We start from the raw sequence: 17,614 nt of genomic DNA, 5'->3' as shown, positions 1-17,614 counted from the left end.
TATAATTTGTACTTTTCATGCACGATATGAAACGACAGCGCTTCGTCACCGGCTTCGATCTCGTTCGTCCGATTTGCAAAAACAAAAACAGAAAAAGAAGAAAGACAAAACAAAACAAAAAAAAAAAGAAGAAGAAGAAACAAAGAGGAGAAGAGGATTCGAATAAAACCGCGCACGCTGCATAAATAAAGTAACTTGTAAATGACTAGTACAGATTATTTTGATGTCGCGAATACACGATCGTCACCACAGAGAGTCGTTCCAAATTTTCTGTTCATCATCGCTTATTTTTCTTTATTCTATTGCAAATGGAGGCGCGTCGTTCGTTGCTAGATAAAACTTTCCCCGCAACCTGAAGCGATTAAAGTGAAATTATATTTCGACGTGTTTCAACAGAAAAAGTGATTTTTACAGAAAAATCAAATATCTTACGACGTGGACGCGTATTCTCCCATCAGAACGACCGGATTGTAATCGCAACGTCCTTCTTTATATTTCTCCCAACTTTCGCAGGTTCTTGCCTTGAACCCTGATGTGCTTCCTATGCTCTCTATCATGAACTGATGAGCTCGCGAGTGGCTGCAATAGGCTGACACACGTTGAACGTTGTTAAATTTTTTTATTACGATTAGTTGTTTCATGAAATTAAAAAAAAAAAATAAAAAAGTTTACTCGTGGTAGGTAGAAACGAGCATCCAGGCTGAGGAAACTTTCCATTATTGGGATAGAAGTCAGCGTGACCTAACGGTGCCAAAAATCCAAACGCAGGACCGCTCGTATGAATCACATCCACGAACTGCGCATCAGTTGGATCTAATCTGAATTCTGGGTCGACAATCCCGGAAATCGTCTCGAACAGTGGACTAGCTGGATCTAAGCCTTCGAATTACACCATAATTATTATTAAAAACATCCATTTTTGATAAATTCAGTAAATTGTTCTTCACGTTTTATTGGAAACACACCTGTTATTCTGCCGATACGGCCGTCTAAGTAGGCTCCAGCGAATCCCGCCACGTGCGAGCCCAAACTATGGCCGCTGATGTGAACGTCGTTGTATTCGAGGTTCGATTCACGATTCAGAAATTCAAGAAAATCGCCGAGAAACTCGCCCACCCATCGCGTGTTGTTCGCCGCCAATGGATAAACGTCCGCCGCCAAAACGCCCCATCCAACGACGATCACATTCACATCCTCGTGAAACAGATACGCTGCAATTGTAAACGTATGATTATTTTTAAATTTCCATGATCAATCGGTGCTTATTAATAAACTGGTCTGTTAGAACGTCTGCGAGATCTCGTGGAACGCGAGAACAGATTCGTTCATGATTTTCGATAATATCACGTGTCAATGAAACGTCAAAACATGAAAAGATACGGAGTCAGATTAAAGAAATGAATTGCATCGAAGAAGAAAAAATGTGAAACTGAGACTCGTGCTTGTATAATAAATATAAGTAATGTAGCAGTAAAAATGTATCGAGACTAAACATTAACGTTTATTTAAGGAAATTACATTGTTTTACAATGTTCAGGCTAGATATATCTTCTATGTTTGTTACGAACTAATAAGAGGTTATAACGGTGGTTCGAATTTTTGAAATCTTTTTTTGTTTTAAATTGACACCCGTTGTGAAGATTTAAAAAAATTCTAAATCGAAATTTCTCACAATTACGTCAGAAGTGTAGCGCGTGAGAGCAAAAACTTGTTAAGTGATCAATTAACTTGCTATCATGCTGACCCTTGAACCTGGCGACGTCGATTCCGTGTTTACCGAAACGGATTGACCCTGATTGTAATTAAATTTCACTGTTTCGACGTCGACATTTCTAGAAATTCCTTGGAAATCGTTTTTTCCCTTTCCCTTCGCATCATAAGTTTCTACGCGACGTTTTCTTCTTATCGTTTCTTTTTTTGCTTTCACTCTCTTTTTGCTCCTTTGCTTCGGTTCCCTTTAACGAAAGACTCGTGTTTGCGTACCATCTATCAAACCTCGTACCCAGGCTTCGTTTCCGGTGTCGCTGAATCCATGAATAATAAACTTTGTCGGGCGGCTTTCGTTGAAGTGGGACGCGTAAAGCACCTCGGTGTTGTTTAAAAACAACTGCTCCTCGCCAAACGGATTTTCTCTTCGTGAAAAGAGGAAAAGAGAACGTTTCTAATTACTTTTATACCTTGAGCATTCTGAGATTTATGTTTTCAGTTAAAATAAATACAAATATGAAAGATTAATTCCTACATCTTAACTACTCCTCTCGTATCCAAAACAGCTAAAATGTCATTTTAGGAACACATAAACTTACACGCTTCGATTTTGGTAAGAAAATTTTTCTTCTTCCTGTAAAGTATTATTATTTACTAAAATAACATTGTTTAAAAAAAAACAAAGTATTAGAATATCTTTTCTATCGATTTGACCATCGACACGAAATGTCGTTTCTCTTCTTGTTAGAAATTCGATTGGTTTTCATGAGAATACCGTGGTTTGGGATAGCGAATTCTCGAAGCGTCGTCGAGTGGCGCCTCGATTTTCCCCCCTGTACCCCGATCGGGCCGATCGACAGCAGAAGCAAAGCAGTGCAAAAAGAAGGAAAGGAGGCGCGTCCGCGATATTCACGCATCGATGATAGTCATTGGAGCGTCAGCGCTGAGAATAGAATTTGCCGGCTTGCTGATTGTACGTATCGTTAAAAAATTGATGCATCGTTTACGAACAGCGAACGATAAAGCTTCGCCTCTGCACGGGCGAAAAATTCGCAGCACGAACCGCGCGCGTTGCCAAGGAGAAGCGAATTCTCTTGAACGTTTCAGACTCAACTTCTCCCTTCTTCCTTCTCTACTTTTCGATTTAGAAATAAACCGTATAAACAGTACGAACGTGACGAGATCAAAGTAACGACACAATTGACCTCTAACGTGAAAAATATCGGTAAGAATAAGTTGATAAATCGAATTTTTTAAATACAAATAAAGTTGATTTTTAATGAACGTTTTATAGAGTTACATTGTTTAAATACATATTAATATCAACAACTATCGTCACGTTTAACATACTTTATTCGATTTCAAGAACACAATTCTCCTAATAGTAATTGTAAGTTGATATTTCCTCTAAATCAATGAACAAAGAAGGGTGCATGCTCTACCGGTAACGAAAACACTCTCACGTACCTGGTGTACAAATTAAATGTGGCTGGATCACGGGCCACTTTGAACACGGACTTGATGACGGCTTCCACATCGTTCAGCAGCGTGTTTTGCGGATACGCGTACCCTAGAACCACGGGTAAACAGAATTTGTTGAGAAACGAAATAAAGAACCGTCGTGTAACATCCCAAACAGGCACACCAGTCACATCAACCTCAAAAACTATGAACTCATTTGAAACTTCTTATTGTCGAGCTTCGATAATAAAGTTATAGAAATTTACACACTCTAGCTAATTTACCAGAACTAGTTTCACTAAAACTACCCGTTCGCAAATGTAACGAGTTCAGTTCACTTTTTAATCGGTTGCCGAACGTTTCTTAAAAGACCCACGTGACCTCGTTTACCTGACACCAGAACGACCGCCAGAAGGACGAGAGTTTCGACCAGTGACATGTCTCTCCGCGCGATACCGCTCGCCGTTGCACTGGATTACTACTGTAGCCGGCTTAGCGGCGGGCTACCATTCATCCTACTCGCGATTTCTCGTGTTTGATGTTCGATAAGCCCAGCAGCTACGTTCATTTGTTTAATTAATTACGACAGCCGCTCGAACGTAGATAGTTTCAAGAGAGCTGTCGCCTCTATCCCCACCAACGACCTCCGTTACGGACACTTCTCAATTTCGTAATTTCAGCCAACTGACGTGATTTGAGAAACGTTTTTGCATCCCTTCGTGAGAAAAAACGATTATCTTTCAGATCCGTGTATGTATGAGTGGCGTATTTCTTGCAGTCTGAAGCTGAAATAGGAAAGAGGTTTAGTGGCAAATGTTTATTCATTGCGGGAAAATAATTACTAAGATTATTTATCCGAAAGAGATTTCTTAATGTTCTGCGAAAAATGAGGGAAATTGAAAAATTCTTTCAACGAGAAAGCGAATACTGGAAATGTCGGTTTCCATGAATATTTGCAAAAAATACAAATCATGGGAATATACATAAATAAAGATTATATTGCGTAATAACGAATTTTGAATCGTGTTATTCCGTTACAATAAACGAGCAACATAATCCCTCCGCAGTTAATTATTAAATACATTAATGGCGTCCATCATTGAGATCAATACAAGTTACACATTTATTATGACATACTAAACACTTTGTTACGGTGAATGAACAAGTGTTTTGATCTATTTTCATCACAATTCCAGCGTAATTCCTATTCTGTTATGTTTACTTCGTTCGCTTTTTTCACGGTATTAGTTTCGTAATTTGAATGTAAGCCTTTACACAAAAATTTGATAATGTTTTCGCAATGACATATTATGTCTTGAAATTTAGCATTCGTTATGGCAACGTAATGTACAACGAACACACTCTCCGGATATGTACACTTGGAAAAAAGACGTTTCATGAATGTCGATAAATTTAGAAAGTTTAATCAGCATTATGATAGCGCAACTATCCCTGCCTCATTATCGTGACTGTTATATCGTTCCTTTCTTCGATGTAATAGTCGAACGATTTTGCATGACGGTTATTACATTTCCCCCTATCGCTGTTTTTTATCGCACATTATATAGGCTGGTACAAAAATTTGATTACTATGCAATACCACTAGTCTTTTAATAAAATATTAGCGTTGTTCGTAAGTTATCAGTATCAAAATTATTTATTTTATACTTTGAAATAAAATTCAAATTTACGAAAATATGACATTAGTGATAAGATTAATATTTCTATACCTACGTGCTATGTGACTTCATAATGATTAAATATCTCTTTTGAGTTGAAAGATGTCAAAACATTTTACACGTGTAAATTGTAATAAAATAAAGATAAAAAATAATAATTTCTTAAAAAATATAATTATACATTGCATAATATATATTGCATAAATATATGTGTTCAATTAAAATTTATATACATATATAACACGTGCTAAAGCACGTGCAAACTGTCACGTATTACAGCGACACGACGCGAACCTTGGTTTTGAACCTCAAGCGGAGCATATCTTATAAACTGTATAAAATATTTGTATTATATAAAATTCTATTGGATAAGTAATTAATATTGAAAAAAATAAAAGTATTGTTATAGTTAGAAAACATGACGGATAAACTGCGAAGATATGAGAAAATCGATTTCTTAGGAGAAGGACAGGTTAGTTGTACGAAAAAAACCTGTTTAATGCCATCAGTATATTTATAAATTTCATTTCAGTTTGCTACTGTTTATAAAGCCAAAGATATCGAAACTTCTAAAATTGTTGCTGTGAAAAAGGTCTGTTATTTTTAAGGACTTTTGCATAATATTAAAATTTCAGTTCTTTGAACATTTATGTCATTATGACAATTTCAGATTAAAGTTGGAAGTCGTGCAGAAGCTAGAGATGGAATAAATAGAACTGCATTACGCGAGATTAAATTATTGCAAGAACTAAAACATGATAATGTGATTGGTTTATTAGGTATATGGTCATTTACATATATCATAGAGATCAAAATTGTCTAATTGATAATTATGTTATTATATTCATATTTTAGATGTTTTTGGACATAAGTCAAATGTCTCTTTAGTGTTTGATTTTATGGACACAGATTTAGAAGTGATAATAAAGGACAATAATATAGTTTTATCAGCAGCAAACATTAAAGCATACATGATTCAAACTTTACAAGGTTTAGATTATTTGCATTATAATTGGATACTCCACAGAGATTTAAAACCAAACAATTTACTGGTTAATGCAGAGGGTGTATTAAAAATTGGTGATTTTGGTTTGGCTAAATTTTTTGGTTCACCAAATCGAATAAATACTCATCAGGTAGTAACAAGATGGTATAGGGCACCTGAACTGTTGTATGGTGCAAGGTTGTATGGAACTGGAATTGATATGTGGGCAGTTGGTTGTATATTAGCAGAACTTTTATTACGTGTACCATTTTTACCTGGGGAATCTGATTTGGATCAGCTTACCAGAATATTTCAAGTACTGTCTTCTATTTTATGTAATTTGTAAAATGTTCATTATTTTTTAAGAAATTTATTTATATATACATATACGATTTTCAGACATTGGGTACACCCACTGAAGAGACATGGCCAGGAATGACTGAACTACCAGATTTTATTCAATTTAAACCTTTTCCTGGCACACCATTGAAACATATATTTACAGCTGCTGGCGATGATCTCTTAGATTTAATTGCTAGTCTGTTAAATGTAAATCCTTTAGAAAGATGTACATGTGATCAAGCCCTTCAAATGCCATACTTTAGCAACAAGCCAGCACCAACTCCTGGACCTAGATTACCTCTTCCTACATCTGTAAAACGTCAGCCAGAAGAGAAACCTAGTCTAAAAAGGAAACTGTTGGAATCTATGGATGGTGCTTCACTGGCAAAAAGATTGCAATTTTAACTATAACTTTAATTAGAATTAATTATAAATTGTTATAGAAGGTAATTCATTATTTTTGTTCTTTCTTATCGCTTTTAGAAAGAATTACCAATATAATATACAAGTCTAAAAGACAAGAAGAAATAGATTGATTTGTGTAAATGCATAGTATATAAATAAACTAAAATTGTGAGATTAACATTAAGTAAATATTGTTACAATGAAATACTGCAGTTATATACAATATTGAATTAAAAATGATATATTTTTGTTACAAAATTATTATATACATAATCAACATCAGATATAAAATAATGAATTGAATTGAAGCATATTAGTTTTTTATATTATTACGCGTCCTCGGAATATATAGCTTATATGTGTACAAAATTCAGATAGGACGGAAATGTTGTAGGTTGAAATAACAATACATATTTGAAAAATACAACATTATGCTGCATTATTTTTATTAACTTAAAAACTAGTAAGAAATGTTTGATACGTGATCAATTTTTTAACTTGTGAAATATTAAATTTCGATAGCATAAACAGGTAACTCGTTGATAATAAATTATTAAAATTGTAATCTCATTTCGCAACGTTTTCTGCAGCAAAATTAATCATTCGCGTTCCACAATAAGTACAAACATTACCAGATTTTCTTTCTCTTGTTCTTGTATCTATCTGGCGAACATTTTCTTTTCGGAAAAAGTATAAAATATAAATAATGGTCTTTCAATACATCCGCTTTGTAGATAAAAAGGACATATTTATAATTTCCTTTAAATTTGGTGATTTTGCATAGCTCATCTGTGATGGGCTTGCAAATAGTTTTTTACGAGTACCGGCTCACGACAGATTGCATTATTTCAATCAGCTTCTAACTAATCTCCGTGCATGATTTCAATATACATGGATCTATTACACACATTCATAAATCTATTCAATACTGATGGGTAACAAAAACATAATACAATTTTGTAAAGATACAAATTGTACATATCTTATATTAATGCACATATCAACATGAGTTGGCTACCTCTGAAATCGATAAAAAAGTGTTTCACATTAGAATCATGTTGTAAGAATAGAATGGATTTCATATTTTAATATATTACATAAAGCTGTAACAAAATTTGTTGTATTGTACACATAATTACATTAAAAGCATAAATTAAGACGACGTGTGCATTTAAATACTGAAGCAACATTTAATATTTCCTTTACATATTTGTTAGATCTGGACATAGAGGTGTGAAGCTGGGGGCTCTATGTAAATAAAACGTGACCATTTTGAGGTAAGATGTGTTAGAAGATTACCACACGTTAGACATTTAAGATGTACGATATATAAATAATAAAATAAAACCCCAATATTGTGATCATGCTTCAATGTATTAGATTTTCAATTAAATTTAAATAAATCAAAAAGATTGTATAAATACTTAAAATTAAATAAATTTGTTTTCAAACGTATGTAATCTCCTAAAACATCTTAGAATATATAAATGATAAATTCATTCTAACACATTGTACTGTGGTCCCTCTTATTCAGACTGAACTATAAGTAATAACTATGTAAAACCCTTTGTAATGCATAATAAAAGTGTAATTTCTTTCTAACAGTATGTACCAATATTTGCCAAACTCAAAAGGTAGTGAGAAAGCACAAAAATTATTATCGCTATCGTTCTCGATTTAAATAATAACATAAGAATGCAAGGAATAATTTTGAAAGAAAATGAAAAAAGGAGTAGTATTTTTATAATTCTACTAAAAATAAAACAACTTCTACAGCGATAGATTTGACTAAATTTGATTGTTTGAATGATGTAGGTACTCGTATTTTACTATGTTCTTTACAACAAATCTCTCCTTTCATGCAAGTTATTTACACATAAAAAATAATACACTTAAGAAGTAAATTTCACTGTACATGATGTATATACTTAAAGCAATATTTAAATTTACAAAATTGGTATTACACAGAGTGTAGTATAAAACCAGAAAAACATTGTTCAACACGATTTGCAAAAAGTAAATCGTTTTTTGTATCAATACATTCATCGAAGATACAAATGAAAATTTTTCCTTATTATTTGTGACGAAGCGTTAACATATAACTGAACATATTTGAGCGCAATAACTCTAGAAATTGCAGAAAAATGAATTTTAATCGATTGATCGATGCTTTGCTCGATAACTTCTTCCATTTAAAGTCACCACCGCTTTAAATGTCATATAATAATGCGATAGACATGATTTTGTTTCATACACACTAGTCTTCTATCCTGCGTGCATTTTGTAAGGAACATTGTATTCGATAACATTAGTTTCTTTTCATATGCCCTTCTGCATGGCCCTACACATGTAACGTGCTTGTAAAACTTTCTTCAATTCGGTAGGGCTTAAATTTTATATAGGATGCATTGTTCGATACATAAAAGTAGAATACATCAGAAATAGTACATAGGACATAGTATCAAAATGTCAACTGAAAGAATAAAATTTCTTTAAATATTAAACAAATAAAAACATAACCGATATAATTCATTTGATAACTTATAAACATCCGAAGGGGATAAAGATATTATTGATTACATGTAATATTTTTATATTCTTTAATTGTTGTTGTTAAATATATTATTGTCTTGTATTAGCATCCCATGAAGAACACGTACTTGAAAAATTGTAGTAAAAGATTATTTACTGGACATGAAATGTAGTGAAGATTCAACAATTGTACATGACTATAAGTACAATTGTTTTTTTCTTTAAATTATACTATGTCCTAAGCAAATATTTTTTAAGCAGTAATTGATGCGCAGTCTATAGAGCACATGCAGCAGACAATTTGCTCTTGCATTTTGTTTCTAGACATTTGATTCAGTATTTAAAGTAACATATATAACAACTTATGCAACCAACAACATGTTATGACTACCTTATAAACCTTATCTTCCTTAATTTCTTATTTTTTACATTAAGTCGATATATACCAAGATTTTTAAATAATATTAATGTACATTTTTTTAGTCCAATAAACTTTCCAATGCGCGTCAAATTAGATAATTAAAAATAAGTGATAATAACATACACTTTGTAGAAGCTTCAGTTGAATACACAGTATATATAATACATAAACTCTTCTTAATGTAAATATATCACCCACAATGTTACCTAATATTATTTAAAAACCATGGTACTCGGATTTTAGGGCAAGGGAGTTATTTGCAAATGAAAATGAAATTATATCCATTTGGGGATTTAAAATAAGTAATACATTACAATATAGCTGTCCGTAATAATAATATCACATCTCCAAATACTACTTAGCACGAAGTGTTACAAAATAAATGTATATATAAACGAGTTTAGACAAAAAATATAGGCGGTGCATTTTCTAGGTAACTATGATCTTTTCTTGGGTGTAAAGAAGAATATATTCATAATTTCTCTAATACGAGTAGTTTAGCACGGTACAGTTTGTTTCCAATATTGAAGATGATTTCACAATTTCGTTCTATAAATATTTGTAAAATTATTTTTCAGTCCATTCGTATTATTATTGAAAATCCGGCTTTTATTATAAAAAATTCAATTAACACTTAAATTCTTGATGAATACATCTCACTTGAAAAAGAACTCTCCATCTTGAAAGGAACCGAAATATCATTATGGTAAAATATACTTGTTACATTTAGAGTTAGAGTTACGTATTGAGTTTCTGACATTAAAACGTACCAATTCATCGAAATTATAAAACCTATTACTCTTCCACTTTCTTGACATCTCTGCGTTGCGCACGTTATATTTATTTCAAAGAGGAGAAGATAAAAACGCAGCAGTCTCATTATTTGAATTTTTTCTCTCGATTAAACTTTGGATCGGTATATAGTACGATATAAATGAAATTTATACATAAATGTTTCTGTTTGAGAGAAATGAACAAATAAATTTATACGAAGGCAATAATTAAACAATTTGATATTATCAACACATGTTCAGTAAAGAAGAGAATCCTAATTACATATACATCATACGCCGTCTTGCATAAACGTAAATAAACAAAATACCATTGCAATGTGAAACACTCTGTGTAGCTTCTTGATTAGGCACAATGTTTGAAAGCAATAAATTCCTATGTCTCTGTTTAAATAAAAAAATTCTTTGTGGAACACACTTTCCCAATACAGACTATATCTCCCTAGAATTCATATTAATATTAAAAGTAGAAATACATATTTCATTGTTACTACTGTTTTTTACTTTATTATATCATATATATTCAGTAGTCAGTCCAAGGCAAACATTATCCGCAATAGTATAATATAATATAGCTACTATTTTCATATTTTTTTAAATTGATCTACCTATATATTACTTTCTTTTAAAAAATGTATAATTTACATTTAATATATTATATATATGTATTTATGTATATATATACACGTACATATACATATATACATATATAATCTTTAAAATATTTACAGTCAATATTATGATACAGTAATTTTAATTGTTTCTTGTGTTCATACTTTATAAAGGCAATTATTATCATAACTATAATTCTTATGTATACATGTATAAACATGTTTTTACAGCAACCATGTTTATACTATATAGGACAGTATATAATACAAGTAGGGACATTATATGATTTTGACACCTCTACACCTATGTACACAGGAAGTGTCATGATAGTACAAATTATAATTTACCTTATTATTGCGTTGTATTTTGATGCCAATCATTAAATAAAGAGTATTCATTTAGAATAACACTTCGATTCTTTGTAAGAATTCTACTTTCTTACGAGCACGCCAGATTTGGAAGTATATCTTTAAAAATATTCCAAATATAACGTGCTGAATAACACCGATTTGCCATTACCAGAGATCTCCTTAACCCTCCAAGTCCGAGTGGGACTCCAGAGTCCCATACATTCTAACGAATTTTTATTAACCCTCTAAGTCCGGTCGGTGTTTTAAACTTGTCGTAGAATTTTGTTGAGGGTTAAAATAGTCTACTATATACATTGGATTAGGAGGCTACTCGTTTGGAATGCATGAAAATGTGAAAATCATGGATTTCGGGTATGGGACTCTGGAGTCCCACTCGGACTTAGAGGGTTAAACTAACAATTTTATATACAGTAACGCATTAGAAAATAATAGCAAATTGATTAATTTTAATCAATGGCCGAACGATCCGTATGGGCAGCAAGTAGATAACAGCAGTTTTTACAATTTGATAGCTCTAAACTTCTTTTTCTTTTTTCACATAGTAAGCAAAAATGTATAATTATAAATCAACCTGTGCATTATTTTTAATGTGCACTATTTGAGAATTTGTCAGAGGTCATTATCAATAGTTCGATGAGTTCTTTGAATCTGAGATCCTTTTCATTCTAGACTCTTTGTAACATAAATCTTGTGCAAAAGATTAGAATAATTTGTTCGATATATATTTTTTACACATGAAAAAAATTGCAAGTTTATGAAAGAACCGTTATTTGTTTTTATTTCTATTTAGGAAGAGTTAATATTAAGATCTGCTGTTGAGCAAGTTTCGTATAATTTATATAAATTTGAAAACGAACGAAAAATGGGTTTTATGCGTATAGCATAGAAATTTTTGCAAGAGTCTAGAATAATGATTGATCTTATAAAAAATGCATTGTATTAAAATGATTTTTAACTAACGATAATTTTTGGTGAAAAAAGAAATAGTACTCTTTTGTAGATACTAGTATGTAAAATTTCTTATGCAAACAATTAATACTTTATTGTCATATGAAATTCGATTACTTAAATTTTTGTAAGCATTGATACAAAAAGTTGAATAGAATATAAGCTAGCAGATAGTTTTAGCTATTGCAATGCATGGTACACAAATTTTCCGTGTGTGTGTTTGTGTTACATGTAACGAGAACAGATTGCAAATATAACGAAACGTCACGATCCTAAATATCGTATTTAGAAAATTCGGTCCGTGTTGAAATAAAAAATTCATTTGCAAAAATTTGAATAACTTTTTCGTATTAATGCTGCTACATAGCTTATAGCAAACCATTCATCCGAAATTGAATAGATGGTGGAAAGACTTACAATATAATGTCCAGATTATAGATTAATAGTATCCAACGTGTGCGAATTTTTGGATGCATTGTCCTTTGGTGACGTAGTGGCAACACTAACTTGTTTGCTGGTATTGTTCGTAAATGGCATGGCAAACTTAAAATCTGCACCATTTGGTAATTTCCGCATAATCTTGCCGGATGTGATGAGTCTGCCAAAACCTTCTTGATGCGCGAAAGCGTATCCCGAACGAAGAGATCGTCGTGTCCGCCTTGTGGATGGTGTACGAAGTATATCTTGACTTTGGCGAGAACGAAGCTGTGCCAACCTCTGCTTAAGCCTAACTCTGTCAGACAATGTTGGCCTAACGTCTATGAAGAAGAATCTCCACGACAGAACAGGTATTACTAATATGATACAGGAAATAACCGCCGTAAACCAAAACGTTGCTTCCGACATTGCCTAAAATTATGCGTTCAAGCATTAATGTTACGTTCTGTTAATATTAAAATTATCACTTTAATATTACAACCATGAAAGGACGTACCATCGTAAGGCTGCCAACATAACTACCACCTATGACGAAGTTATAGAAATAATCTAAAATAAAATACCAAACGAGCGAGCCCCAAACCATAATATGATTAACAATCGTCCAATACGATGTATCAAGGGCTATTTGGACAGTCACGACTATGACTAATATAGTGGCTACAACACTTCCGAGTAACATATGATCAGAAAGTACATAGCCCTTTGGTGACACTCCATCCTTATACGTTCCTGAAGATACATTTGCGTTATTTTAATTACATCATACGTTAATTTTGAGATTCGACAAAGCTGTGAATAAACGATCAAAACTTACCATATGGAACTAAAAATAATACACAACTAGCAAAAAAACCATGTATGGCACTCCAGCAAAATTCCTTTTTATTAAAAAGTAAATTTTGTAATCCGGGTGCGTAAAGTTTCGGATACATTAAACTATTTTTATCATTAACATCTTGATCAAATATACCAACTGCCATTACAGGTAATGATGTATAAAAGAGATTGTAGACAGAAATGTACATAGGATCAAATACAGTCTGTAAAGAAATATGCATTTGTAAGAATATGTGAAATATTTATTCTTAAATGAATGTCATGTTATAGACATTGGAAAATCAGAATTATCAGTAAATTCATATCCCCAATACTCAACTTTGGAACCAGTTGCTCAACAAAGGAATTTTGTGAATCACATTCGCCTTAAACTCATCACTTTTATAACTACAGGATAAAGATGCCGATAAACGAAAGTACCGACAATATAAAGATCATACCTGTGCGCTGAATCCACAGAAAAAGGCAAACCAGATGTGGCATAGTGTAAACGCAAAGTTTTTGTAAAAAAAATATCTAAGGAATTTGCTCATTCTATAATATGACCATCTACCATGAACAAGGAGCAGTCTTTCCAAAAATCTGAACTGTCCTATCGAATAATCGGATGCTAGTACAGCTTGTAACCCCTCTTGACCACTGATGCCAACACCTATATGAGCTGTTTTTATCATCGAGACATCGTTAGCTCCATCACCAATTGCCAAAGTTACAGCATTCTTATTTTTCTTTATTAATTCGACTACCATTGCTTTTTGTAAAGGAGTAACGCGACAACATATCACAGCTTTACCTAAAAGTATTGTAATATTATATAGTGTTAAACAGTTTATGCAAAAAATAGAATAACTTCATTGCTAGATAACTTACATTGGCTTGATACATCAAGGAAAAGTTGCTCAAGTTGCGGATGTAATGCATGAACTATGGAATGCCCGTTAATAACTACCGCGAATCCTGTTGCCTGTTCCATTTCGTGTTCGTCTTGCTCATCTCTACTAGGATTGTATTCAGTATCACTGCTACATTTGAAAAATATAATGTTTAAATGAAGTAGATTTGCTTTAGGTGAAGTATGACTTACATTAACAATACTTTACTCTCTTAGTTTCTTTTTTCTTTCGAAGTTACGAAATTTTCATTGAACGTAACCAGTAATAAAATATAATATTTAATTACTTGCAGAATAAAAAAGGAACTTTAATTTATTTCATTGGGTATAAAAATGATGCGCATTAATTATAAACAATACACACAGTGCACTGTATCATGGACTACTGATATAATAACGTGACATAAGCAAACATACTTCATGTGTTATTATTATTATTATTACTAAGATTAATTTTAAGCATACAGAAAGAGAAGGAGTGAGTATCAAGCACATGATAATTATCATTATTCGTTTCGACTAATTAATGTTAATAAATAATCGTAGAATATTGAAAGAGTACAAAACAAAAAATTGTAATATTCGAAAAAAAGGCTAATACCTAATCTACTGAAATGTCTACAGTATAAATAAAATAATCGACAAGCACGAAATAAATGGTTTCGATGTTCTTTCGTAAAAACAAGAAACAAAAAATTGAGAATGAATGTAATTGGTATTCTGCGGAATCTTAATATTTGTATATGTATAAATATTTTGAAATTTTGCATGCAAATACATGTTCAACTGTATAGTTGAACACTTTGTAAAAACTTAACTTGACTTAATTTCAATGAAATTCATATCATTTTATGTATAATAAACTGAATTAAAATAGTGTATTGGTGCAGTTTAACTTATCAATACCTTTGCAATATCATGATTATTGCATGCTAAAGTATATTTGAATTAATCAGTGGTTGTAAATAGAAACATTATTAAAAATGTACCGAACATGATCAACGATTTTTACAAAATACTATGCTGTAATACTTTCAAACTTTGAATCTCATTATCATAACGTAATGTTGAAGGCAGAGAATCTGGATCTGAAATATTTATAAATCCTTAGGCATGACCAGACAAAGAAAGCATTACACAGAACATGATGCCACATTCAATATGAAAGAGCAACTTTTAAAATAAATGCGTTAATTAGTCAGATTTATATATGGAAAAGGTTAATGATTGTACTCCGTCTCTTTCATGTGCCTGACCTTTCCTTGTCCCACCTGAATGTGACAACGGAGAGAGTCGGCCGATTTTGATGATTTGAGGTTGTTCTGATAGTTTCCAAGTACCGCGATAACTGATTTTCAACGCCATCATAGGTGGTGGCATCTACTATAAAAACATCCGTAAGGTCGTCTGTCAACAACTGGCAGGAATAGCCAATATTGATAGCCGTTTCTGTATTAAAAAGAAAACTAACATAAGCATCTCTTTACAGTCGTAGTATTTACTTATAATATACATGTATAGCTTACTTATATCCTATACCACTTTTAAAATACAAATATCTTTTACCTTGTTTGTCACCAGTCAATACCCAGATCTTGATACCAGCAAGACTTAAATTAGCAATAGTTTGAGGTACACCATCTTGCAACTTATCTTCAATGGCAGTAGCGCCCAATAAAGTCATATCTTTCTCTATCTCTTCGTAAATAGCATCTAGCTTATCATCCCTATTCTCTTGACTCATGGCAGCTTCTTGATGACGTTGTTTCCAATCGTTGAAAAATTGCTCATCCAGATCTCTGACCGAAAGGCACAATGTTCTTAAGCCCTCACCCGCGAATTTATTAAGATGTTCCAATGTTGTCGCCATGATGTCGTCACTACCCTTTTTTAATCGTTCGTAGATAACGTTGTCCGCTCCTTTACAATACAGCCGAAGATGCCCGTCCTTCCTCAAAATTACAGACATTCTTTTTCTAACATTATTAAAATCCAGAATGCAAAGCAGCTCATATACTTCGCGTTTCCCCATAACTTCGATCGTTATACTATTCGGAGATCTTTCTTTGAATACAAAACCAAAGTTTCTAGCGGCAGATACAAGGGCAGCCTCATCCGGTGACTGCGCTTGATACTCCAGCTTGCCATTTTTTTCTTCTGGCATAACCGTGTGACAAAGTGCCAACAATCGAAAGAAACTATGAACATCTTCGTTATTCCGCCTTACAGCTTCGAGCAACGCAGAATCGTAGAACTTGAACTCCGGTTCGTAATCCTTGTTAAACGAGAAATCCAATGGTGGCATTGTCTGTAAGTGTATATTAAGTAATCGTTAGAAACGACTCCTTGGTAACATGCAACGTGTTAGTATGACGCTCAAAGAGACAGTATGTGGAAGTGAAAGTACTAGAAATTAAGGTAAATACCTTGCCTCCATATAAATAGATTTGTTGTAAGTCAGCAGGCACATATGAGATGTTATAATTTTATAATTCCTTAAAGCATTGTGAAAATTAGTGTTCAAGGTTTAAGCAGTTTGAACGTGCTGGAGTCTATTTTGTTCGAAAAACATATGAAATACTATGCAGCATGCGTCTAAATGTATTGAGCAATGTAGGAAGAATGTTTGAAAGCAATAGTATAGATAACTATTATATGTTTGAAAAAAGCAAAATGTTAAACCTTGTACAGCTGATAGTACCCATATAATGTGTAATATTTAAACGTTTACAATAGCAGTAACGTACAAGCAGGACAATAACAGAGTAAGATAGGCAAAGTAACGCGCGCAGAATTTTCTTCGTTTGTGGAAGAGGTGCATTAATTATTAACATGCGTACTGAAAGTTTATGTGGAATCATCGGACTGCCATTGGTGCCTGGCTCTGCAATTATATTGGATATCCTGTCCATATGTTCCAGTAGACGTACGTTTGGACCACTTATCGATGTATAATAAACTTGAACAAATTCTTGTCCATTTTTCCATCGCATCGTAGGTGTTCGGGCAGCTTTGTCCGTCTACATGCAGCACACACATGCTAAGTGATGTACATGAAAACTTATGCAAAATATGGCCAACTGTGAAATGATACTATTGTTTCTATTTTGTTACCAAGAAAAGAATATGACTAAACTAACCACATTTATTTACTTGCGAACAATTAATCCTACAAAAGAAATGAAACAAA

At 32.7% G+C, this 17,614-nt stretch overlaps 3 protein-coding genes across 3 annotated transcripts in view; 1 reads left to right on the top strand and 2 right to left on the bottom strand.

Moving 5' to 3' along the window:
- Positions 1–122: 122 nt before the first annotated feature.
- Positions 123–3,709, bottom strand: LOC108578750 (pancreatic triacylglycerol lipase-like). The gene is made up of 7 exons (XM_017942136.1): positions 3,559–3,709; positions 3,175–3,277; positions 1,984–2,132; positions 966–1,211; positions 673–879; positions 433–589; positions 123–352 (listed from the first exon to the last, which is right to left on the bottom strand). Exons 1-7 carry the CDS (start codon positions 3,605–3,607, stop codon positions 295–297), a joined length of 969 nt encoding a protein of 322 aa, XP_017797625.1. The 5' UTR covers positions 3,608–3,709; the 3' UTR covers positions 123–294.
- A 1,556-nt stretch (positions 3,710–5,265) lies between these two features.
- LOC108578766 (cyclin-dependent kinase 7) lies at positions 5,266–6,579 on the top strand. Its single transcript, XM_017942155.1, has 5 exons — positions 5,266–5,319; positions 5,380–5,439; positions 5,518–5,626; positions 5,703–6,148; positions 6,232–6,579. The coding sequence occupies exons 1-5, from the start codon at positions 5,266–5,268 to the stop codon at positions 6,577–6,579; spliced, it is 1,017 nt and encodes a 338-aa protein (XP_017797644.1).
- A 5,888-nt stretch (positions 6,580–12,467) lies between these two features.
- Positions 12,468–17,614, bottom strand: part of LOC108578783 (phospholipid-transporting ATPase ID) — a 41,439-nt gene continuing 36,292 nt past the window's right edge. Inside the window, exons 8-14 of the mRNA XM_017942178.1 lie at positions 15,991–16,732; positions 15,681–15,873; positions 14,403–14,554; positions 13,973–14,325; positions 13,510–13,735; positions 13,189–13,424; positions 12,468–13,103 (exon numbers count right to left, since the gene is read on the bottom strand). Of these exons, the coding sequence (XP_017797667.1) occupies positions 12,687–13,103; positions 13,189–13,424; positions 13,510–13,735; positions 13,973–14,325; positions 14,403–14,554; positions 15,681–15,873; positions 15,991–16,732 (2,319 nt within the window). The 3' untranslated portion in view covers positions 12,468–12,686. The remainder of the gene's footprint in view (positions 13,104–13,188; positions 13,425–13,509; positions 13,736–13,972; positions 14,326–14,402; positions 14,555–15,680; positions 15,874–15,990; positions 16,733–17,614) is intronic.

Source organism: Habropoda laboriosa, unplaced genomic scaffold (assembly GCF_001263275.1).
Source record: "Habropoda laboriosa isolate 0110345459 unplaced genomic scaffold, ASM126327v1 scaffold28, whole genome shotgun sequence".
In the NCBI taxonomy this organism is placed as follows: Eukaryota; Metazoa; Arthropoda; class Insecta; order Hymenoptera; family Apidae; genus Habropoda; species Habropoda laboriosa.
The sequence above is the reverse complement of the archived record's forward strand: the minus strand, read 5'-3'. Positions and strand labels throughout refer to the sequence as shown.

Bases quoted from the DNA above. Each gene is read 5' to 3' on its own strand.
- LOC108578750 (XM_017942136.1), bottom strand. From the start codon at position 3,607: ATGTCACTGGTCGAAACTCTCGTCCTTCTGGCGGTCGTTCTGGTGTCA. The intron at 2,133-3,174 runs GTACGTGAGAGT...CTTTTCACGAAG, and splicing joins ACATTTAATTTGTACACCAG to AGAAAATCCGTTTGGCGAGG. The intron at 880-965 runs GTGTGTTTCCAA...TGTAATTCGAAG, and splicing joins CCGTATCGGCAGAATAACAG to GCTTAGATCCAGCTAGTCCA.
- LOC108578766 (XM_017942155.1), top strand. From the start codon at position 5,266: ATGACGGATAAACTGCGAAGATATGAGAAAATCGATTTCTTAGGAGAA. The intron at 5,320-5,379 runs GTTAGTTGTACG...ATTTCATTTCAG, and splicing joins ATTTCTTAGGAGAAGGACAG to TTTGCTACTGTTTATAAAGC. The intron at 5,627-5,702 runs GTATATGGTCAT...TTCATATTTTAG, and splicing joins TAATGTGATTGGTTTATTAG to ATGTTTTTGGACATAAGTCA.